Here is a 22,988-nt window from a genome sequence, read left to right as displayed (position 1 = left end):
GATCAAATTTGAATTGGATGTACCATTTACCATGTCCGATTTATCGGATGCTTAAGAAAAGTTGTCTCCAGATTCCAACTTTTAAATTCAAAACCGTCAATCTAACTTCTATTATGACATGTTAACCGCCGACCTTTAAAATGTATGAATGTTTTATATAAGAGAATTTAATTGGTCATATTGGTGATTCATTCATTATATAAGAAGCTACTCTTTTCTCTTTTTTCATCTGTCAAGTCAAGATCTGGTTACTAATTTGAACCCGAGCTTAGATTTTCCACTCGAATCCGATAAAGATCTTACCCAGTTGCATATAAGTGTCAGATCTTATGCTAATGGATCCGACTTCAGTTTTAAATGATCAATCGAAACCGATCACACAGAAAATCAATTTGGTGAATTGTTGAGGCCAACTAAAATTCTTAGTCTTGTGTTCACAATGTATTGGAGATCAAGCATTTGATTGAAGACCACTTTAGTCAGGCGTTGGTCAATTGAAATGTGCTAGAAAAAGAATGAAAAGGACATCAGATGCTGGAAAAATATATAGTTCTTCACCTTTTTCTAGACAAAAGATGCCGGGATAGCCGGTCCCCTGAAAAGCGGGGGTGTTCTCTTTTTTCTTTTTCTCCGTTTCTTCCCATGTGTTTCATTCCTGCCCAAACATAACAAACCCAAATATCTGATCCGGGATGTTCACCTTTTGGATCTTCTTCTTCCTCTTTTTATGTTTGCTCTTGACTTGCCCATTGACCAGTTGGTAGACCATCGATTATAGTTTTTCAAGTTGACAATGAATTTTTAAAACATAAAAGAAAAAGTTCTGTGATAGTGAGGAGGTTGGCGTAATGGACAACGTAGGGTTGGTATGCGGCCGGCCAGCTAATTTTTGTTTGCAAGTTCCATAACATCAATTATTTCAAGAAGTGACACCGATATATATATTGAAACATTTCAACCTTGAGACTCTAAAAGCAACCTTTGATATGTGGCGATAAAGGAAAGGAGCAGTAGTAGAGCACTTGTTTAAAAATACTCAAATCTGGTGGGGCAGTTGCCCACACCAATCACCATGTGGCTACGCAACTGAAAAGGAGGCAAAAATTTATTGTTGATATAAGAGATCAAGCTGGCGCATGCCTTCCTAATTTAGTCCGATCTCGTAAACAAATTCAGATCCAACCATTAACCAGAATATTCATGCAGATTCGTAATCAAATCTGAATCCGAGTAGCATATCCAATTGAAACCCAATATAAAAAGCGGATCTTATGCTTACCGGACCCAAACTCGTTGGTGAATGACTGGTTTAAAGTCAGGGTAAAGATGGTATCGTCAGTAAGATTGAGACGAACCACGTGCCCTTGCCCATGTGTCCCGAGATAATTTGTCGTACCAATTTCCACTTCCAGACAAGGTACTACCTTGCTGGATCTGTTTGTGACCGTTCTTTATATATCTAAGCCAAACAACATGACAATGATGTTCTGAAAATAATTGTGATTTTGTTCTCCCTGTATTTTCATGGTGACACTAATTTTGCAAATTTAAATTTCTCAAAATACTATATCGTAAAATTAAATGCTGAGTTACTCGTTCTTTTTAGGAAAAAAAATGCAAAGGTGTGTGAGATGGGCCTTAATCAAATCACGATACTTTGTACCAAAATTAGTTCAATTGTACTACTTTTTGAAATATTGTAAAATTTTAAATTAGTTTTATGCTTTCCTATTTCTTTTCTAAAATTAAACTTAAACCTTTTGTAATATTTTGAGGGAAACCAAAAGATGAAGAATCGGCCCAAGCAGTTAGCAGTTGCATGGTGCATGGCTAATTCTTAGCCAACATAACTCTCTCTCTCCCTTTAATGTACAATAATTTACATGAATTGGTGCATCAAATAAATTGTTCTATCGAAACCCAATCTGAAGCAATTCAGCACAACTGCAATACTCCTGTGGAGCCAACTTGCCTCTCACCTGATCGATGCTCTTCCTCAAGAAAGAGGCTTCACAAGGAATCGTGAGCCCCCCTTGCTGCGAGAACCCGAACTCCTCCTCTGCCATGTTTAGCAAGCACCTGAAGATCGGGTGCCTGAGGTAACTCAATGGAACCACAAATCTGCTGCCATCTTTCCCTGCGTATATTGCTATGTGGCCCTTGGCTACTGGTTCCTTCTCCCTCGTCCCATACTTCACCGCCATTGTTGGCATCTGCCACCTCTTCCCCATCACCACTACCGTCTAGTTCTTTCCTCTTACTCAGACATGCGCCTCACTCGATGAATTTATACACAGAAGTGATCAAGGAAAAACAAACCAGGAAGGGACACTGCCATGTGGGATTCGCATGAAAAGGAGGCCGGGTGAGGACAGGAGCATGTGAGAAAGAGAGAGAGTTTAGCTTAATGATTTGATATTTTGGAATCTGGGCAACTGTTAAACACGAATAGACTTCACCAAATGAGGGCGCCATGGATCTTTGGTGGGGAGCAGGTGATGGGGTCCTGGAGGCTCTGCTGCTCCACTGAAAAATTTTGGCCTTAGTGAATCTGTTGCTTTAATTTGGTGCTCCGTGGAACACGAAGATCCATGAAAGATGTTTTGGATTGATGAGCTTCGAGAAAAAAAGACTGTGCCGCGATTGCGGATCATAATGGAGGTCAGTTGTTTTCAGCAGATGAGGAAGTTCAGGTACAGGGTATGTGCAGGCACTCTTCGTTGTTGAGGATTCTAGTCCACTAAATTTGCTCTGTTTCGTTGAACATATGGAGATCGACTAGTGTCCACCAATGTCATTTCATATGCTGAGATTCCACTATAAATTTTTATACTCTAGTCAAACCAGTGTCATGTGCCAATAAAATAAAAAATATATAATAAAATTGGGAGACAAGAAGTTTCTTAAATACAAAAGCAAACCGGAAAAACAAAAAGACAAAAGTATATAATACAACTGATTTTATCTTGTAACTGCTGATTTCCAGCTACAATAGCATCATTCACTCTCTTTTTTTTCTTACCAAAGTTACATCAATTGCTATATATATATATATATATATATATATTACATCCATTGCACCAGCTTTTTTAGTCTGTATGTGTAAAAGTACAAGCTTTTATACTCAATATTTATATAAAAAGAAAGAAGCAAGATTTTGTCTTCCATCAGATAAGACACTATATATATTACGTGCATGTTTATTCTCTTAATTACTTGTCAAATGATAGTAGTTTGAACAATCAAACAGCTTTTATGTGGTCAGAATTGTTTGAAAACAACCGGAAATCCGGTCAGACCAATTCTTCCTTCCTTCAAACTCTTCTTTCAGAACCAAATCGCGCGTGGGACATCAGTGCCGGGTAGTGTACCCCAAATAGAAAACTTGGTCCCCGATTTCTAACCTTATGCAGTCGTTCATCAATCATTTTCACCTTACATATATGGACAACCATGAAGGACTAGAAACATCTCTATATTCCTTCACAGATCCTCTGTGGACAAAGTTCATCAGTGTTAAGTATCAGAGCTACAAGTTCGTAAATCACGACTAGTTATCGGCATATTTGGCTCGTCAGGTCCCGCCCGGGACCTATGGAGTGACCGTAGTCCCACCCTCTTTGAATTTTTTGTTTCCGATCCGGCAAACGCCATTAAATTGGGTTTCTGTTTCTTGTGTAATAATTGTGATTAAGTTTAGTTTGGCGTCTTCTAATGATACTAACCTGTTGGTATTCTTGTTCTATTAAAAGGTACCTCATGATGAGGAAATCCAAGAAATAAAGAGAAAGAAGACAAATCATAGAGAGACTTTTGCTAGCATGCCATAATAATTGGGTCTTAACTAAGTATTTCTAAGATTACCAACCAAAACCCACATCAGTGCAAGTAACTAAGTTTTAATATATTTTAATTTTTTAAAATTATTTTTTAATTTCTTTAACCAAGTTTCAACGTCGAACTTAATTTACAACTGAGTTGGGAGCGTATCAAAATGGGCCCTTCTCAAGAGCAGAGTATGATGATGAAGGCAGGATGTGTTGCACTGTGGAGCCTAATCCATACTTGATAGTCTTTTTGTAAGAGCATCTATATCAATTTTATGTTGGGTTTTGCCTTAATCTCAAATGCTTAGTCCAGTATTGAAAGATTGTGAGAGATCTTCAATGATTTATAAAATGAGTTATTAATGAGATGATAGTTTTAGTTCTTAGCATTTTTTGAGTTGAAGTCAAAATTGTTAAGGGGCGGATTGGAATCCGTCAAACCAAGGGCTCGAGTTCAGGAGTGGGTCTAGTTATTATGGTGATAATGAAAACTGCTTTTATGTAGTGGTCATGGACTTATTTTATGTAGTGGTCATGGACTTATCTGATTTCTATTCTCTTGATGCATTAAGAGAGCACGAAAGAACCTAGTTTTCCTAATAGGATGGATGAGAAGAACCCAAATTGAACCATTTCAATCGAATGACCCTTAATGTCTCCTGCTACACAACAAAGCCATGTGTTTAAATGGTAAGCTTTCCCACACTTTTCAAGCAAATCCAGGACATAAGGCTTTTGTCTCTTTTTTCTTTCCTTTTCTTTTCTTAGCTGCTGCAGACTACACGCGGATCAATCTGATTTGAGGATTTTGTCGTTTTCTATTATATTTGACATGACCACTAACCTCTAATTTATTTAGTTAGAATCACAATTAAATTTAATTAATCCATAAGATCGATTGGAGGCCTTCCGTGGTGGAAAACCCTGTTACATCTCCTTAGTTTGTTATTTTTCATAAGTTTTTTTTAACAGTATTCAAGATTAGTGAACTTGGGTTTGTGCATCTTGGTCTTGCTTTTTTACTGAACTTCCTGTTGGCTTGAGCGTGGAGATCAATTTTTTAGGAAAAATCGTGAATTTGGCTTCTATAAACGTTTGTCCCTATGGAGGGACCTTCGAGTTCTAGCCTTTCCAAGCTTAGGGATGATGAAAGTGAAGGATTTGGGAGGTTGGCCCGGATTGCAGCGAACTCTCTGATATCTCTGCTTTGTTTAAGAGTATTAAGGCAAGGATTCGGAAAGCAAAAACGCTTCTGTCTGAGATCTCTTGAACTAGAGTATCGTGCATCTATCAATTGCATGCATTGAGATGTCAACTAGAGTATCGTGCATCTATCAATTGCATTGAAATGTCAACTAGAGTATGATGTGAGTAAAGATCGAGAGCTCACAGAAGCGTTTTTGCTTTCAGAATTATGATGTGAGTAAAGATCGAGAGCTCACAGAAGCGTTTTTGCTTTCAAAATCGTTGCTTTCATTCTTGCCTCTTAAACCGATCGGGGAGAGTTCACCGCAATGGAGGTCAACCTCCCAGACGTTTCGGTTTCTTCATCCCTAAGTTTCAAATTAAGGCTAGAACCCGAAGACCCCTCGATAGGTACAAACGCCTATAGAAGCAAAAGTCACTATTTTTCTCCACGCCCAATCGAACAGGAAGTGCAGTAAGAAACAAGACCAAGATGCACAAACCCAAGTCGGCCGCCAGGAAACCCGATCTTGTCCGACTAACGTGAGCAAATGATTCCCGTGTTTGTTTGAGGAGAAAATGTAAAAAAAACAACGAAATTAAATAAACTATTATATATATATATATATATATATATATATATATATATATATATATATATATATATATATATATATAGAGGAAAACAATCCAAAAGTTAAAAAATGTCATGAACTATACCGCACTTGGGATCTTATAAATCAGAAACCAAAAATCTAGTCATATTACTGGATCCAATAGAAACATGTCCAAAACAAACTAGATATGAGAAAAAGTGCAAAAAACACGACTTCACACATAAAAATTATATTGATCTTGATTAAAACTTGATCCGGAACCAAGCAGCACTGAATCTAATCCCAAATGCAACGGGCTTCTAGATCCATTGACATGGTGCTCCACTGGAGAAGTGGAACTGGGACTCAAAATTCCAAGAAAGTTTCATGAAAAAACAAATATAAAACTTTAATAATTGGTCTTGGTATTTTTGTTCTTCCATCTAAATAATTGGAACTTTTGAGGGAGAGACAAAAGTCCCCGGTCATCACACACAAGATGTGGTAGATTGAACCTGAAACTTTTGTTCCACTTGACAGCTACCCGGTACTAAATGTCGTGACATATTTGCTTATTTAGAGTCATCAATTCCTTGGTTTGTATTTTTCTGTTGGGTGTTTCAGCTGCATACTTTTCTTTGTAGTATAGTTCCTCTAATACTGTTTCCCAATTGCCTTCTGCTCACCAAGTTTTCCTAGTGGTTTGGATTCAGGTTGGATACGATTTGTACCAGATTTGCATTATCAGTTTTTCCTGTAATGTGGTCCATGTTGGAATTTTAAGTTAACTTTGGATCTGAAAAAACTCAACAAGTTTCATTTGTAACGAAACCAATAGATCTTTAAGTTTTTTAGTTTAGCATATATAAAAATTTTGAAAATTTACATTTTAAGTCATTAAACTATAGTTCAACACCTGTAATGAAGAATTTCTAGGTTCGTTCTGTACGGGCATGTCACGCACAAAGGGCTGTATCATCAGAGGGAGACATGAGAGTGCCATTACTAATTTGGATGCCTTTTGGAAGAATGATTCACTTGCACTCATTGAGAACTGCTCTTCTTGAAGTGCCAAGATGCCTTGCCCTTTTCTTTTCCAAAAGTTGCACAGTTTGCATCTCACGTTAGGTCACCTCATGATGGGGATGAGGAAATCCAAGAGAAAAAGATAAAATCATAGAGAGCCTTTTGCTAGCCTGCCAGAATAGTTCCAGTACATGACATGGGCTCCCTGGGCCCCTAGCAATGCACCATAAACAAGTTTTATGGAAATTTACTGCACTCAATCAAAACTTTTCCAAGTTCATTCCAGGCAGGATTTCAATTTTTTGATCTGAAACTTCAGAAAACTCAGTTTGAAGTCTCTGTCAGACAAGCTTCAAACCAAGTTATTTTCTTAAGCCGATCCCGTACGGCTCCTTCCATCCTTTTCTTTTCCTTTTAAACGTCTTATACGGCCTAAACCAACAGCTAATATATAAATCACATTAGCTGCACTTTTCCCCCCACTTGCCCGTGTAAGACCAAAACTGCACAATAACTTTCTTCATTCCTTTCCTTCTTAGCACACTGAAGCTACGTAACCCGTGTCCGGAGATGGAGCCATGGAGCCTCTCTCTCTCTCTCTCTCTCTCTCTCTCTCTTTCTTTCTCTTTTCAGATTGAAAACAAGTGTCTGTAGCGAAGCACACTGTCTCCACAATCAATGTTCCATCCACAGTAAGAAAGAGGGTCAAACATTCACTTTGAATGTGAGACCATGACATGTTTTAAATGAAAATGAGATATGATGAACTTGCAAATCCAAGTCGTAGGTTTCACACGATCTGTGTTTATGGTTAACTGTTCTCTACGGGATTGATGTCAGCATCATTCTTTTAGAGAAAGAAATGGTTCTATCTCTGCTTCTGCTGGGGGCAATCTAGTGAAGGGATAAGTTGGGAGAGACGGCTTCAAATTGCGCGTTTGTCAATCTGAGATTCTGTGTTACTGTGTTCCCGAAATCATCGTTGCCCGTGCGTTGTTCCTGATAACTGGGAAACACTTTCCTATTCAATAAGACTAATTTCGATTGCCCGAATGGGAAAGCGTTTCTACCGTTCCAAACATGTGAGTTTACCGTGACAGAACGACCCAAAACGTACATAATTTCCCCTCACAAATTTTCAACAACGTTCGGCTTGAGTAATCAACTTTCCTTCATTTTCGTAGAGGCAGCCCCGAATTTGTCTTCCATGATTCTGGTGCTTTCTCTGTAGAGTCCTCCAGATAAGGATGAACTTTCTACCGACCGACAAAATTAATTCCCTTGCAGTTATTACACCTTGATAGAATCAAGCATATTCCCTCGTGGAATTCACTCAAACACTCTACTGTTGAAGAGCTAAGTGGTAACGAGATTTTGAAGACCCCAGAGTTAAGTGGTATTCCCAATTAACTGAACTGTTACATTGATGCATCACATGAATGAAGTTTCAGAGGCACAAACTTTATACTGTTTGGGAATTTGTCATGGTAAAGGAATACAAAAGATTTTAACTCAAAATTTCTCTCTCTGTACATGTTTGCATATGCCAGTATGGAACTATGGACATGCTCCGCTCTTTACAACAGCACTTCAGAATCCATGAAGCGGCGTGTGGTGGCAGAGGTGCCCTCGGGACAGGCCAGAGGAGGAGTAGCACCTGCTGTTACTGCTACTCAGAGACACCATCAACGCGTTCTCGACCTCCCTTGGCACGTTTCCGCGCACAAGCGACATGGCGTAGTCGATGACGGCGGCATCACAGGGAAATTTAATTGCACCATTGATGCTCAAACCGAACTCTTCCTCGGCCATGTTGAGCAGCTCCTGGAAAACAGGGCTATGGAGGTAAGCCAGGGGAAGCATGAACCTCTTGCCGTCGGCCGCATACACCACGAAATGGCCCTTGTCTGCAATTCCTGCGGCTCTGCCGCCGCCGATGCAACCGCTTTCGGCATCACCATCTGCAATTCTTCGCCCCCTAGAAGCCATCTTCTGCCACTTCCTGGCCATCTCCACCAGCTTCTTTCCACTTAGCATTCTTGTGAGCTCGATGATGAAGGAAACTACTTTGAGGGAAAGCTGCTAAAGCTTGAGTAATCTTGATCTTGAGGTACTCTATATATAGAGAGAGAATGATTGGTATGTCTTCATCTTCATTGTCTAAGGGCTAGTGGAGATGCATGTGGGGTGGGGGCCATGAGAGATGAACAAGGAAAATGGGTGTGCTGGTAGTTATCATGGCAATGCAATCGGCCTCTGCCCTTCTCTATCAAGCCGCCTGTGGGGACCTATCTTACAAAAAAGCGAGTCAAGTCACCTACCTTTAGAACAGCAGATTTTCAAGAAACCATGGGTGGTAGGACAGCACCATTATTTTTCGTTGTCTCCATTTACAGCCGTTCCCGTATATGGTAGGCTACTGATAGGTGCTTCGGCATACTTCCGGCCGCCGTTGGCCGGAAACTAACTTGTCCGCAAGCGGCCACCTGCCGAGCCGGTAGAGGCCCACGTAGGACACAGTTTGGCTTCAACCTCATCGACTTTGCATTAAGTGATGCAAGATTGGGATCTAAGGTTGAGGATCTTGGATTCATGAGTTTCATGAGAGATCCTAGATCCCCTGTCTAAAATATGTTTATGAATTTCAATAAGAAAGTATAACTCATGCAGCTTGCATTAGTTAGAGATGTTAATAGATCGGATTTGGATCAGATATATATATTCAAATTTTAGAATTGAATATGAATAAGACAAGTCTATACCATAACTGATCGAGTAGTTAGAATGCAAATGGATGAGATCCATAATGGCTAAGTATAAGCCGTGGATCTAAATCCAATCCAATATTACCAGAAACTTGCAAAGCCCGCAACTTTGGTCAAAAGAGACTAGGACCATAAATTGAACCTTTATGGGCTGCCTACAACACTAAGTATGGATCCGAATAGTTCAGAATTTTGGAGGTTCCAGACCAGCTAGTGGCCTACCAGTGTCCTTCTAATGAACTTTGCGGGTCCAGCCACTGGTTGACCGGGGAACAGGCATTCTTCGTTTCTGATCACTTGGAAAAAGTTTGGATCCGGAGTTGGCAACATATCATAAGTTCAACCGACGCACCAAGAATAACGTAAAAACTTGGTAGGTGTCCCACATAATTTTGGTCCTCGGCCAAAAGATCCAAATCAACTCCACTCGGATCCGAAATTTGGAACTGCGCATCCAATTGACAGTCAAATCAATGTGCATTTGATGAAAATCTTGGGCCTCAAAATCATGGAGGAGATCTCACAGCAAGTCAATTGATGCGGCACAGAGTTTCGATCACTCTTATTCCAAGCAACTTTTCGAAGACTAAGCAATGAAAATTTCAAACATCCTTCCCCATTGTCCACATCTTTTTTGAAATTCTAGACTCCATGGTTCTTAATGCTATGTGCCATATTAATGTGGTTAGACAAAATCTGGATGTAAATTTTCAACTAGCTAGTTTTCTTAATATATAAAAGGCCCGGGTTGGTTTATGGACTAATCGGATTTAATCTAATGTTTGGAATAGTGTAACACTTTAATAAAAGTTTAGTCTCATATTTAAGATTGTGAATAATCTTAAGATACTTATAAAGAAGGTTGTTAATGGGTTGTCCTGGTTTGTAACTTTTTTGAAAAAAGAATCAAAATTGTTGGGGGCAGGTTGAGATCCACTAAACTAAGTGTCCGAACCCAGGTTAGGTCCTAATAAATATGGATTTGGATAGGGATCCAAAGAACCACTACACGATGACCCAACATTGCATGTAGGATGTGCTCATATTCATGCGCAAACGGCGGGCTCCAAATTTATCAATGTTGCTTGATGTGGAAGGCAATGGACAGTAACACATGGGGCGCCTGTTCATGCACCTGAACGCTACTGGCCATGCATAATTAATCATATTTGACATCATGTGACATAATTGCATGGTAGAAGGATGAATGCACCTGTCATGTTTGAAGCGTCCATCATCAAGTGCTATGGTCTTAAATGGCCATCGCATTCCTTTCTTCTCTATCATCACATGGCCATCCATTTCAAGTTTCAGCAATGGCAATTTCATATATTGTTCCATAGAAATATTTTTTTTTTCTTCACAACTATTTATTTATTGGATTACAATCTCGATTTTGAGTAAGCAAGAGGTTAACAACTAGAACACAGAAAATAATATATTCCTTTGTTTTCGGGATCTTAAGCTACATTGAGACTTGGATAAGATGTGGTACACCTATCAACTAAAGTGTCACGACTTACCGTTTACAATTTAAAAAGGTAACAACAATACACCTTTTACATACCCGCTACTCAACCAACTAATTTGAAAAATAACCAATCTTTTAACTCACCATGTGGATCTATAGGGCTTCATCCATGGTGACAAAAAAAATGATGATCGATTTTTTTTTTCCAACTTTGTGAAAGAAAGTGGAGTGTTTTGGAAAGGGCACACACTCTTGAATAAGACAAGAATTATATATATATTATTTCTGAAAAAAGTTAATCTAATAAATGTATTGGCCACAAGCTTGTCGATAAATAAATGACAAAAAGAAATTTTAGTTTTTTTTTTTTTCAAAATATAGTTAACGCCGACCCGGCCATCATCCGACAACTAGGGTCGCATAGAGAGAAGACTTTAGGACAGAAAATAATACTTGATGACAGTTCTCCTCGCTGATATTCCTGAGGGGATCGGAAGCGATGCAAACAGGGGACGCAAAGAACGGGTCTCTGTCTACACTGGATGAACACATTTCCGTCGATCTAGCTGTTTTGTTCCGCGCGAGCAAACCCTCAAACACTGGAGAGCACCAGTCGGATTCAATGTAGTAGAAAATGACAAAACACTTGAACCAGATATAGCTCATTAATGAGCCATATATCAAACCCTTACTCCTGAACATAAAAGCATACTTACATATACCCTTTAATGGAGCGAGTTTGGCAAATATCAGACCGAACTGCTTTAAATATGTTGGATATGAAAAAAATCTAATATTTCCATTGAGATATTAGATTGGATTCAGATTTAAGAAATGATAAGTTGTTGTGTTTGATTTTGGTTAGAGATGTCAACAGATCAAATTGAATCGGATGTACTTTAATCGTATCTGTTTTTTTTTTTTTTTAAGTTCATATGTTCGGATTCAAATTTAAATTCGAATGTGAATGAAGAAAAGTCGTATCCAAATCCAAATCTAAAATCTGATTTCACAATTTGAATATACATCTTATTCCAAATCTGAATTTTAAATCGAATCCAGTTGACTTTCAAAAGGAATAGGTTTAATACTAAATACAATCTGAATCCAAACCTGATCAAATGTTTTTATAAATCTGAATCCGAATCCGATTGGATGCTATTTATTAAAGCATTTGGATATTTAATTCAAATTATATATATCAGGGTCAACTTCACTCTGGAACAAATATCCAATATCCATATAATTTCTTTAAAAGACAGATTTAGATTGGATTCAAAATATGAATTTAAACGTTGGATGGTATAAATTTTTCCTCATCCACATTTAAATCCAAATTCGAATGTAAATATGGGAACATCAATAAATAGAATATCATAGAAGGTAAATCCTATTCGAATCCAATCCATTGACATCGAGAAACGCAATGTCTAAAACTCACAGAAAAATGATCTGATCATGTATGATTGATCTCAATTGTCGCGGATCTGACCTGTTGGGAGTGGCCACCTGGTAACCTCCAAGATCCAAAGGGCTGGGATAAGTTACGTAACACGTGCGTTATGTCAGTGCATGAACATGACCAGGAGGTGAAGGGTAGACCAGGTTTGTCCCCAGCAGATTTAAGTCCCCATGAACCCGAATTAGAGAAGTCGGCCAAGGAAGGCGACCCCGGGCCCGGACCCATGCAGGTGGGTGCGTGCCACCTACCCTGCAGTGTTGGTCTGGTGGACCAGACCTGTTCATGGATCCGTCGCAACGTCATCTCAAACTTAATTTGCGATGCTTTGGACGATAGCTAGCAATGTCCGAAAGAATTGATTGGTTCCAGTAAGTTGTTTTCTGGTAGAAAGAGATGGACGCGAAAGTTGTCAAGGAGAGAGAGAGGATATACACAAGGAAAAGGAATCGTCTTCAAATTTGGTTTTGGATCTCAGAAATTTTACAAGTGGATACATTGACGGAGAGACCATGGTGCAGTGAAGTATGTTACATTTTTTCTTGTTAAAAGGTTAGATTTCATAGTATTGAATTATTTACATTTAAAGTATTGATATCTTGGATTTGGATTCTCATTTTCCAATTCCAACGTGAAATTCATTTTATATGGTCACCGTATTTTTTACGGTATTGTTGATGTTCCCTCAAAAAAACATTTGTTTCATTTTACATGTAAGTCATTCTTGAAAAACACACCTTGACCTTCGATATTTGTAATTTAATCTTGATCGTGCCAGTTTTTTTGAAATCGACACTGTACATGATTCTCGTCAAATTTTATATATATATATATATATATATATATATATATATATATATATATATATATATATATATATATATATATATATATATATATATATATATATGGATATTTTCATCATCTAATATTATTAGTTCATACTTTTTTCTTCGTTGTTTATGACCATGTATAAAAATTGGAAGCAAATCAGCAGGGTGTGGGCACCCTACGCTACGGGTCGATGGGTTGTCACTTGTCTGTGTAGAGGGAGCCGATGGGCCCGAATTGGACGCGCTCTAGAGAGCGAACTGCTGCTCCAGTTAGATTTTATCCGCGGGATTCACTCGCCTTTAATGTGTTAGGTCGGTGGACTCAGTTGGTCTGGTGCAGCCCGTGTGACGACTGGGCTGGCCGGCCCGGTCAAACCTAGCCTCTCTGAAGACTGAACCGGACCCATCAAAATGAACTTATCTAGTCTGAGAAACATGGTGGATGGACCTGTCCCCCCTGTCTTCTCTGCTTGAAATATAAACTCTACACAAAATTATGGCCACGTTTGGAATGAGAAGATAAGAAAATCAAGAAATTGGAAAACGGCAAATAGAACATCATCGTGGAATTGTTTTTCTCATGGAAGAAAACTAATTTCATGAGAAAAATTTCTAAATATTTCCAAATCTTTATAGAAGTTTATTCACATATGAAGGCTTTCTTTTTGGCAAGTAGCGGTTCCCCTTGCTTCTTCTTCTTCTTCTTTCTCTTTTTATCAACTTAATTTGATCTCCCGTTGCACACAAACAAGGAAAAATTTGTCCAACGGATAAGAACACGCTGCCATGCATAGACTTTTAGTAGGTGAAATTTTCAGACAGAAAATTTTCAAATATGTTTAAATCGCTTGTTTGTCTGAAGAACAACACATCTTTTTTTCTGATAACTACAAGTCAGGTTGAGAGACTTTATTGCTTGCCACTCATTATACAATCCTGAGGGTAGTACTTTGCTCCTAGGACTTGTGTTTGATTAGGCTCGCATGAAGGGTTGAATCAGCGACTGGTTTTATACTAACTGCTAACCCAACCAGCTATCTACAAGGGTAGAGGTAGAAATTTTTTATGAGGGGGGCCGAATTAAAGTTTCTAAATTTTAACTAGAGCCAAAATATTCATTTTTCAAAACTTTTATATAAAACAAGTGAAATTTTTTGAAATTTACATGTAAATTATTGTAAAAAAATTTTTTGAGGTAAGGCCAAAGCCCATGCAGGACCCTACCTTGGCTCCGCCCCTATCAGCTAGGCCGAACCCTTTAAGACTAAAAAAACAGTTCTTTTTTCGGTTACTTTTTATTGCTTAGTATAAAAAGTGAAATCTGTGTGTACTAGTATAGTGAGAGCGGGGAAATCCATGAAGTTATGAGATAAAGTAGATTTAGTTGCAACAACCGTTTGCACTTTAGTGAGTATCCTCACCTTGTAAGGATCTCCACGTGCGTGGGGTACCATGTTAAAACCAAAAGGATGGAGGTAAGGCCTTCGCTTTTGTAAGAGCAAACCATCTTCCTTTAACCCACAGATATCGCTTTCCCCAAATATCAGTAAATGGCAATGTACTAACTATGAACAAGAATGCGACATATGAAATTGAAAAAGCAAGAAAGTTTGTTTCTATCTGACTAAGAGTTACAAAAGAAAAAGTGATGTTCGTATTGTTTTTTCTTGAGAATAGTGCACTTTCTTAGCATTGACTGATAAGCTTTAGAGGAAACGCACTGTTGAGGAGAAACAGGGAAGATGTTTGTAACTTTGTAGTCTGATCTGCGAGTATGACGACTCAAATACGCAGACACAGGTAAGTACATCTGTATCTTAAAACTTAAAACATTTATAATTTTAGACTTAATCTTTTTAATTTTGATTTTGATTTTCTTTTTTATTTCTCTTTCCATCAAGATTCTATATTTTTCTTTCATTTATCTTTAATTTTGATATTCTTGTGGATTGTTATATGTATAAGTATATGTTTACATTGCCACACCTCGTACCCAAATTTTCTAAAATCGGTGTATCTGTATCCACTTCACAGTATTCATACAACACGTGACTTAGAGTAAAAGTTTGACAAAATTAGCTTGGAGTATGCTGGTGAATACAAACCTATGAACATATCATTCGCAATCAACTTGCTTATAATGGGTGTTAACTGAGATCCATGGTCATTAACATATAATGAATTAGTAACTTTAACAGGGGATCAAAATTAAGTAGGATTTGGAACGGCAAAACAGTACCAAAGAAAAAGGAGCCAAGCACACAATTGTTCTTTTAATCCGGTTCGTTATTAGTTCGTTTCTACATTTATGTGATTAGTAGTGACATGTTATACAGTTATTTTATTAGTAATAACATGTTAATTGTGTGTGTGTGTGTGAGAGAGAGAGAGAGAGAAGAGAATAACATTAACACAAGTCCAAAGAAACGTTGAACCTGGACAAGAGATGAAGATACTACCATTCTCCCATAAGTTATGATAAATTAATCAAACATCATACAAAATAAAGGATGTCATGCGCTGAACGGAGACAACTTATTCCTATAAATAATATCATTTCTGAAGTTCCAAATGGCCCATCAAAACGTAAACAACTAAATTCTCCAAATGATACGTCATTTCCTGTTGTTTTTCACTTTAGCTGGTTCATGGTTCAGGTCCCAAACTGTAAATATGTTTATAACTTCAATGCGAGACGTAGACTAAGTAAGTGCATAAAGATCTTGAGACACTAGACACAACCACAATAAGTGACTGGTAGTTTATTCGACACAACAACATAGAAGACACCTGCTCATAAGGTGAAAGTCAGACCCTTTAACGCTATTTTGAGTTTGAATGCGGCCCAACAGAATAAGTCATGCAATAGTTTTGGATCAGTGAGTAGGACCCCCAGCCCAAAGGAGATTATGAGGGAGTCAACACCAGGAGGTTGAAGCAAGCTGACCTTGTAGAGAGAAACACTTTGTGCCATCTCATGCCAATGGAGAAAAATGTTTTGTGAAAATTGTTTTCGAACTGCATTTAATGAAAGTAGATATCTAAGATCTCATCAAATGAAAAACTCTTCATCTATTCGAGAGAAAAGAGAAGCTATGAAATTGTATTTGTGTCGCAAGGCCATTGCACAAATTGAATTAGAGTCTTGGATAAAAACCCACTACTTTAAAATAAGAGATTTTTTTTTTTTCTGATATCTGTAATTCTTAGGCAGAGTAACATATTCTTAAGCCACCAGATCTTTTTTGTTCTTCAGGTTTGTCCCACACCACAAATCTCTACCCATAAAAAAGATGACGGCAGAGAGGAGAACTTCGATTAAACGAGCTTAGCGAAAAGGAACTTCTATTAAACAAACCTCAAAGCATTCAAAGAGTATGGATGCAAGATCACAACATGAATAAGACAAAACAAAAGAAAATAAAAACGAATCCGTAGAGAAGAAGCGAGAAACCATATCCTACTGTACAATCAAAGCCAAAAAATTTGCTTTTTCAGAAAAGCGGCCACACAAATTGATGCAGCCCATCAATTTAAAGAAAAGCAGGAGCCCATTTAAGAGCATCACATGAAAGCCCCTCCCCAACTGATGGATGAGATGAGAGACTGTTAGCCTTGTTCTCTCACACACGCACACTTTCTTTTCTCAAGCCCCCATCAACTCTACATAGCAATTAAGTCACAATAGATTCCGTTCAATGAAACTGCAATGAGATTATGCAGTTGCACTTCAAAAGTCAACTTAATTCTTAGCTTCTTTTCCAAATTCAACGTTATGGATGCGTTCTTCATAGTTCATGAACCAGATGTTTAACCTTGGATGGGTTTAGTTGAATCTGCAAGTAGGATTTTTATGGGAACAAAAAATTTAACAACTAAAAGCTCCCAAGATTGAATGACCTATAAAATCTTATCCAGATACCCTAGTAAAAGGATCTAAGACTGCTAGATTTGCAGGATCTGACGTACTGCGGCTTCATGCACGTGTAAGACTAAGATTTTTGAAAAAAGAAACTTTAGAAAAAGCGCTCTCAAAGTTTCACTGCACAACTTTACATTGCACCCAATCATCATTCTATACAAAATCCACCCTTCACCATCTTTCAGACTCACATGTCACACCACCGCCTCCACCCTTTCTCTTTTCTGCAAGCCAGCCCATCTGCACTGCTATAAATCACTCCTCCCACACTATTCTTGTCCTTCCCAGTAATGTTAAATTTCAGCTTCCCCTTATTCCCTCTTCTGCCAGTTCTTAGCTCCAAGATGGTCCTTCTCTTTGAAATCGCCAGAAAATGGCAGTGGCTGGCCAAGAAGAGTAGAAAGGTGGAGATAGAAGATGAGAGTACGTTGGGTAGGTACAGTAAGGGCCATTTTGCAGTCTATGCAGTTGATGGCAAGAGGTATGTGGTTCCATTGACGTACTTGAATCACCCAATTTTCAAAGAGCTGTTGGGTATGGCAGAAGAAGAATTTGGGCTGGATGGGCATGGCCCCCTTAGGCTTCCTTGTGAAGGGGAGCTGATGGACTATATAGTTTCTCTGCTCAACAGGAACCCTTCGCAGCAGGTCGAGCAGGCGCTGGTTTCTCTAACATGTTCTTCTCCCGGCGTTTGTCTTTAAGCAGAAAGGATCAAATGTTCAAAGTGCGCACTATATAGCGAGGCTGGTCTCTTGCCAGCGGCGAGACAGTGAAAACTTGTGGACTCTAATGGTGTTTCAATATTTTAGCAGCGCCACCAATGGAGCCACCTGATCTTCCCTCTTAATATATTCGATTTCTTCTTCCCGTTTGTTTTTTAACATTGAGAGCTGGATTAGAGCACTGGATGGTTGTGAAACCAAAATTTTTTCTCCTCTTTGGGATGTAATCTTTCTGTATTGTATTTGGTATCACATGAAAAGGTGACCAGTTCTAATAAATCCTTTTCCTTTTCTACTTTCACTTCATTTGCCCTGTGGATTGAAGTCATTAGTCTCTACCGGTCGCATGCAGTCGGAATTTCGTTGGCTTAATTGGCTCCGTTCAAGAAATTTCCCTTGATCAAGTCCCTCCGCAATTATGGGTTGCTATTTTTCATACTTGGGAGGATCGCATTGGTGTACCATACTGGTTCACATGCAATTCAAAACCTCAAAGACGAAGAGGAAGAGAATGGAGAGGCCTTCCTGCTTCTTTCCTAGTGGTGGATTGTTAATCTTTTGTTCACCCCTTGTTCACCTGAAATTATGAACAAATCTTTCTTGAATATAAAAACTTAAAATACCTCAAGGAAATTATGATCAGGTACCCACTTGTTAAATCAGACTCTTCTAAATTTGCATTTCAATCAGCATTCCAAATCACATCCAAATCAAGACCCCATCTGAGTGTCTCTCCGCCCCTTCCCCGCTAAATCCATGTCTGAGTTTGTTTCAAACTCTTAAAAAAAGATAATAATGAATCCAAGCATCATATAGCTCAACTGGCAGTTTAATTTGTAGGGGAGAGCTTGATTCATCTATCTAGAGATAAGCTGAAATCAAGTCCCCAATTGGGTGTCCAGGGTGACCGGCACTTTTGAGTTATCATGTTATGATTTTAAAATGTACCCTTTACTATGTTCGATTTATCAGATGTTCACATGTTCAGAATTCAAATTTGGATTTCAGTATAAATGAAGAAAAGTCCATGCTATATCTGAATCTGATGTTTAAATTCACAATTCAAATCATATCTGAATCGGAGTTTTAGATTCATATCTCAATCAGAATTTAACTTTTAACATACACAACCTAATCTTAACCGCAACATGCTATGTTGAGAACTGACTCTCAACATGTATAGATATTGGACATGCAAACAACTATTTGAAACTAATCCAAAATTAAAATCCGAAATCTGATCAGATATTTATTTAACAATAAATTAGAGTTAGAATCTGATCACATGTCAATTCTTAAACCCGAATCTGATCCAATTTCTCAATTAGTTGTTGGATTTTTTTCACGTCTAACTGTTTTGAAGTAGTTTTTTCAAATATCAATCCAAGTTCGATTCGTCTCCTAAACTATTCCTAGGTTTCTTATATTCAACATGAAATAAGTTTTTCTTATATTCAAGAGACCCAAGAGCTACCTATAAACTTCCCCATGACAGGTTGGCTACAGAAGATCCAAATGCTGATGTGACATTAGAACCAGTAACTCAGATCTTACGTTCAGATTTTCGTATTACCTGATCCAGGATCCAAATAACTAGCCGGGACCCAACAATGTCCATGCTCGAAACACCAAATTCGATTCGAACCGCTTACATTTCGGGACCCGATCCGGACGGGACTTGAAGTCAGGAGGGTCCCAATCAAAAGCAACCGACCCACACTTTTCTGCCCGTTCGAACTCTTTTTAGTGACCGTTGGAAAAGAAAAGAAACGGGCGCAGAGGAGGGACTCGGAGGCACCGACTTGTCTTCTTCCTCCCTCGCTAAAATCCTTCTTCTCTGCTTCGGCGCAGAGATTCTCAGACGCCGATTTTGAGGAGCCATGTTCTTCAAGGGGTTCAACTCGTCGAAATGGTAAGAAAAGAAGCGTGGATATTTTCTTTTTTGCTTTTGGGGGGTTTATTGTCGCCTTTCATCTTCCTGACGAGGGTTTTGCTGCTAGGAAAACGGCAATCAAGCTTGCGATTTCGAGGATAAAGCTGCTGAGGAACAAGCGTAGTGCGGTGCTTAAGCAGATGAAGCGCGATGTAGCCATGCTCCTGGAGTCCGGGCAGGAAACCAGCGCCAGGATTCGGGTATTAATGCTTCAAACCGATCTAATACTTTTCCCTTTTTCTCTTTCGATTACTGTTTACAGATTAGGAAAGCACAGATTCGTGCTGTATTCAGAATGTGCGTCATTGTGTCACCCGTCGGACCGATTACTGTGTTTCAGTAGGAATTAAAGGGACAATGTTACAGAACGTTAATTTTACGAGATTTTCCAAAATTGGCTTAGCCATCAGGGGAATTAGCAGCCATTTCTACGGGGAGATTTCCAAATACTTTTCCTTCTCATATGCCATATGAGCATATGCGAACGAAGACCATCGTCTTCTTCTTCCTGATAAGTTCTCGTCGCTTTAAATCCTCCGAGTTACAATGCCTGCAGTGTGCATCCCTTTGCCCCAAGGATAAGAAACAGGAAAATTTTTCCGACAGAGCAAGATAAATCGATATTCTTTACTCATTGAAAAATCATGCCACAGGTTGGCTTACTGATAGATCCTTAGGGGCCATTTCCATCATTGGCAACTGGGTTGTTTCTGTGAACTATAATAAGATGCCATCCCTCCCAACCCCCAACCCCAAGCTCGGAGAGTTCTCTGCTTTTACGTTAACTGTCTCTGAGTGGTTTCGGCATGTAAAACGCCATTATCGAACATGAATGGTTCCCCATTATATTTCAGAAAGAGGGTGTTTTCATTGTGGACATACAGGAAGACTGTGAAGGTGAAACACACGGGGTTCTGTTGTTTATTCAGCTTAATCACTAATTGCATTTGTTGCATTATAGGTGGAACATGTGATCAGAGAACAAAATATTATGGCAGCAAATGAGATCATTGAGCTGTTTTGTGAGCTTGTCATAGCCCGCTTGTCTGTAATCGAATCACAAAGGTTTGTTTCGTTATTTTCTCTGCTTTAGACTTCAAAATAACAGAACTCAATCATATTAATGTTGTCTTCAATTGATACCAATTACCAGGGGATGTCCCATTGATCTTAAGGAAGGAATCTCCAGCTTAATATTCGCAGCCCCTCGTTGCGCTGACATTCCTGAACTCCAGAAAATAAGTAAACTTGTTGAGAAGAAATATGGCAAAGAGTTCGTTGCTGGGGCAGCTGAGTTGCGTCCAGACTGTGGCGTGAACCGTTCTGTAAGTTCTCTAAAGAACGTTGAAAGTTTTGCAATATGAACAAGTTATTTGGCACTTACTCTTTTGATGGAAAACATTGAAACAATATTGAAATAGACTGGCGATCAATTTGAAATCTGCTGATCTATGTCCATTCAGATTGGCTTTGAAACATGTGGTATTGACTTCCCATGTGTTCATCTAGCTTCATGCTCTCTTTGTTGTGAAGGTCCAAATGTATAAGAAACAAATTACATTTGGGATTAGTTGTTTTCTGGTAGTGGTATCTAGTGGTTGAAGCGATGACGATCCTTATTGTTTCCAACAGTTAATCGAGAGGCTGACTGTCAAGGCACCTTCCGGAGAGACTAAGCTGAGGGTTCTTCAGGAAATAGCCAAAGAGTATCAGGTCAAATGGGATTCATCCGCAACGGAGAGAGAACTACTCAAACCTCCTGAAGATGCGCTTGTACGTAATAAACATTTTCTTGTCAGCCATTTTCCCACATATGGTCATTCTCTGGATGGATTCTTACTCTTTAATTTCCTGCTTTCTAAATTTTGCATACATGTCAGGAAGGTCCAACTCGCTTTCAGAGTGCAAATAGTACGCCAGCAAAGGTTGTGCCATCTGATCATAACATCTCCCACCATCACGCAAACAATATGCCGTCAAAGGCTGTGCTATCAGATCACAACAGTTCTCGTAACCCTGAGAATAGTATGCCAGCAAAACTTTTACAACCGGACCACATTCTTTCTCCCCGTCCTGCTAATAATTTGTCTGCAGAAACCGTGACATCAGACGATAATTTCATTAATCATCCTCCAGACAGGTAGCTTCTGTAATTTGGAGAGTCATTTCTTTCATAAACTTCCCCTTTCCGTGTGCTAAAACCATTGCTGGTAGTGCTAGCAGGAATACCAAGGTTGAATATTTTGAGAGCGCAGCCTTAGCTGCTCATGCTGCAGCCCTGTATGCTGATAAAGCAGTTGCTGCTGCACATTCTGCTGCTTCTCTCGCTAATCAGAGCACAGATCAGTTCAATCAAAGAGTTTCTCAGTTGCGATCTGAGTCCAGGAGGAACAGTGGAGAATTCAGCAGCAACAGGCCTATTCCGACTGAGCCTTTCACGTCAGATGCTTCTGAACTTGATTACATTGCTCCAAAGAACTATAATCGTAGAGTTGGTGACAGCATCCTTCAGAGCAGCAGAGGGAACGAATCTCGAAATCCGGACGACATGCATTATTCAAGTGATGAAGAGAGTTCTGCTCGCTTAGTCAATAAGAAGTTGCTTAGAAGGCACAGCTGCAACTTGCCTCAAACGAACAGCAACGGCTCCTCCGGTCCAAGGTTTGATGCTTCCTCTGGAGATGAAACAGAGGAAGAAAGTGAATCTGGCTATACCAATAGTTTCAACAATCATAAATTATACAATAGCCGTCAGATCAGCCCTTCATCGGGGCCACCCAGCAGACCTGCTCCATCACTGCCTCGATTGTCCACTGATCCGATGAAATCAACCCCACCTGCCATGGAAGATCTGCAGGATGGGAGACGGAAATCCCTTCCTCACGTTCATCCCAAGTTGCCGGATTATGATTCTCTTGCAGCACGGTTTGAAGCATTGAAGTTTCCGAAATAATGAACTGAAAGTTCCATGTTGGAGTGTGATGCACAGAAGTTTCAGATATGACGCAACACTCCCTTTCATAATAGTCTACCGAAACTTGCTATACTAAATTTGTATGTTCTGCAGTTTTCTTTTTCTCGCAGCTTTAGTATGTTCCACTCTTCTATGTAGTTACAGCTCCATGTTTTTGAAGCTAAAATTTGTAGTAGCTACTTTTCATATAAATTTCCTGGCGGGGTCAACAGAGCTTTTTCTTTGGCTACTTTCATATGGAGATATGCCAATTGTGTCTAGATTTAGATAAATCG

At 39.0% G+C, this 22,988-nt stretch overlaps 4 protein-coding genes across 5 annotated transcripts; 2 read left to right on the top strand and 2 right to left on the bottom strand.

Annotated features, from left to right (window-relative positions):
* Positions 1 to 1,910: 1,910 nt before the first annotated feature.
* On the bottom strand, positions 1,911 to 2,231 carry LOC116260709 (protein SMALL AUXIN UP-REGULATED RNA 12-like). Its single transcript, XM_031639146.1, has one exon. It carries the CDS (start codon positions 2,229 to 2,231, stop codon positions 1,911 to 1,913), a length of 321 nt encoding a protein of 106 aa, XP_031495006.1.
* A 5,993-nt stretch (positions 2,232 to 8,224) lies between these two features.
* LOC116260708 (auxin-responsive protein SAUR64-like) lies at positions 8,225 to 8,671 on the bottom strand. The gene has a single exon (XM_031639145.1). It carries the CDS (start codon positions 8,669 to 8,671, stop codon positions 8,225 to 8,227), a length of 447 nt encoding a protein of 148 aa, XP_031495005.1.
* Positions 8,672 to 17,428: 8,757 nt separating this feature from the next.
* LOC116260707 (auxin-responsive protein SAUR36-like) lies at positions 17,429 to 17,785 on the top strand. The gene has a single exon (XM_031639143.1). The coding sequence runs from the start codon at positions 17,429 to 17,431 to the stop codon at positions 17,783 to 17,785; it is 357 nt and encodes a 118-aa protein (XP_031495003.1).
* A 1,773-nt stretch (positions 17,786 to 19,558) lies between these two features.
* Positions 19,559 to 22,948, top strand: LOC116260352 (uncharacterized). 2 transcript variants are annotated; one of them, XM_031638633.2, is made up of 7 exons: positions 19,559 to 19,718; positions 19,807 to 19,939; positions 20,701 to 20,804; positions 20,893 to 21,064; positions 21,372 to 21,512; positions 21,620 to 21,879; positions 21,963 to 22,948. In XM_031638633.2, the coding sequence occupies exons 1-7, from the start codon at positions 19,687 to 19,689 to the stop codon at positions 22,690 to 22,692; spliced, it is 1,572 nt and encodes a 523-aa protein (XP_031494493.1). In that variant the 5' UTR covers positions 19,559 to 19,686; the 3' UTR covers positions 22,693 to 22,948. The 2 variants fall into 2 exon arrangements, with proteins under 2 accessions (XP_031494493.1, XP_031494492.1); XM_031638632.2 differs by having other exon boundaries at positions 21,954 to 22,948.
* Positions 22,949 to 22,988: the final 40 nt, after the last annotated feature.

Source organism: Nymphaea colorata, chromosome 9 (genome assembly GCF_008831285.2).
Source record: "Nymphaea colorata isolate Beijing-Zhang1983 chromosome 9, ASM883128v2, whole genome shotgun sequence".
NCBI lineage: Eukaryota > Viridiplantae > Streptophyta > Magnoliopsida > Nymphaeales > Nymphaeaceae > Nymphaea > Nymphaea colorata.
This window is presented reverse-complemented; position numbering and strand designations above follow the sequence as displayed.

What these genes read in the sequence shown, in the direction of transcription:
- LOC116260352 (XM_031638632.2), top strand. Translation starts at nt 19,687, where the DNA reads ATGTTCTTCAAGGGGTTCAACTCGTCGAAATG. An exon ending in AAACCAGCGCCAGGATTCGG is followed by an intron (nt 19,940 to 20,700) that starts GTATTAATGCTT and finishes GTTGCATTATAG; the next exon opens with GTGGAACATGTGATCAGAGA. An exon ending in TCTGTAATCGAATCACAAAG is followed by an intron (nt 20,805 to 20,892) that starts GTTTGTTTCGTT and finishes ACCAATTACCAG; the next exon opens with GGGATGTCCCATTGATCTTA.
- LOC116260708 (XM_031639145.1), bottom strand. Translation starts at nt 8,671, where the DNA reads ATGCTAAGTGGAAAGAAGCTGGTGGAGATGGCCAGGAAGTGGCAGAAG.
- LOC116260707 (XM_031639143.1), top strand. Translation starts at nt 17,429, where the DNA reads ATGGTCCTTCTCTTTGAAATCGCCAGAAAATGGCAGTGGCTGGCCAAG.
- LOC116260709 (XM_031639146.1), bottom strand. Translation starts at nt 2,231, where the DNA reads ATGGGGAAGAGGTGGCAGATGCCAACAATGGCGGTGAAGTATGGGACG.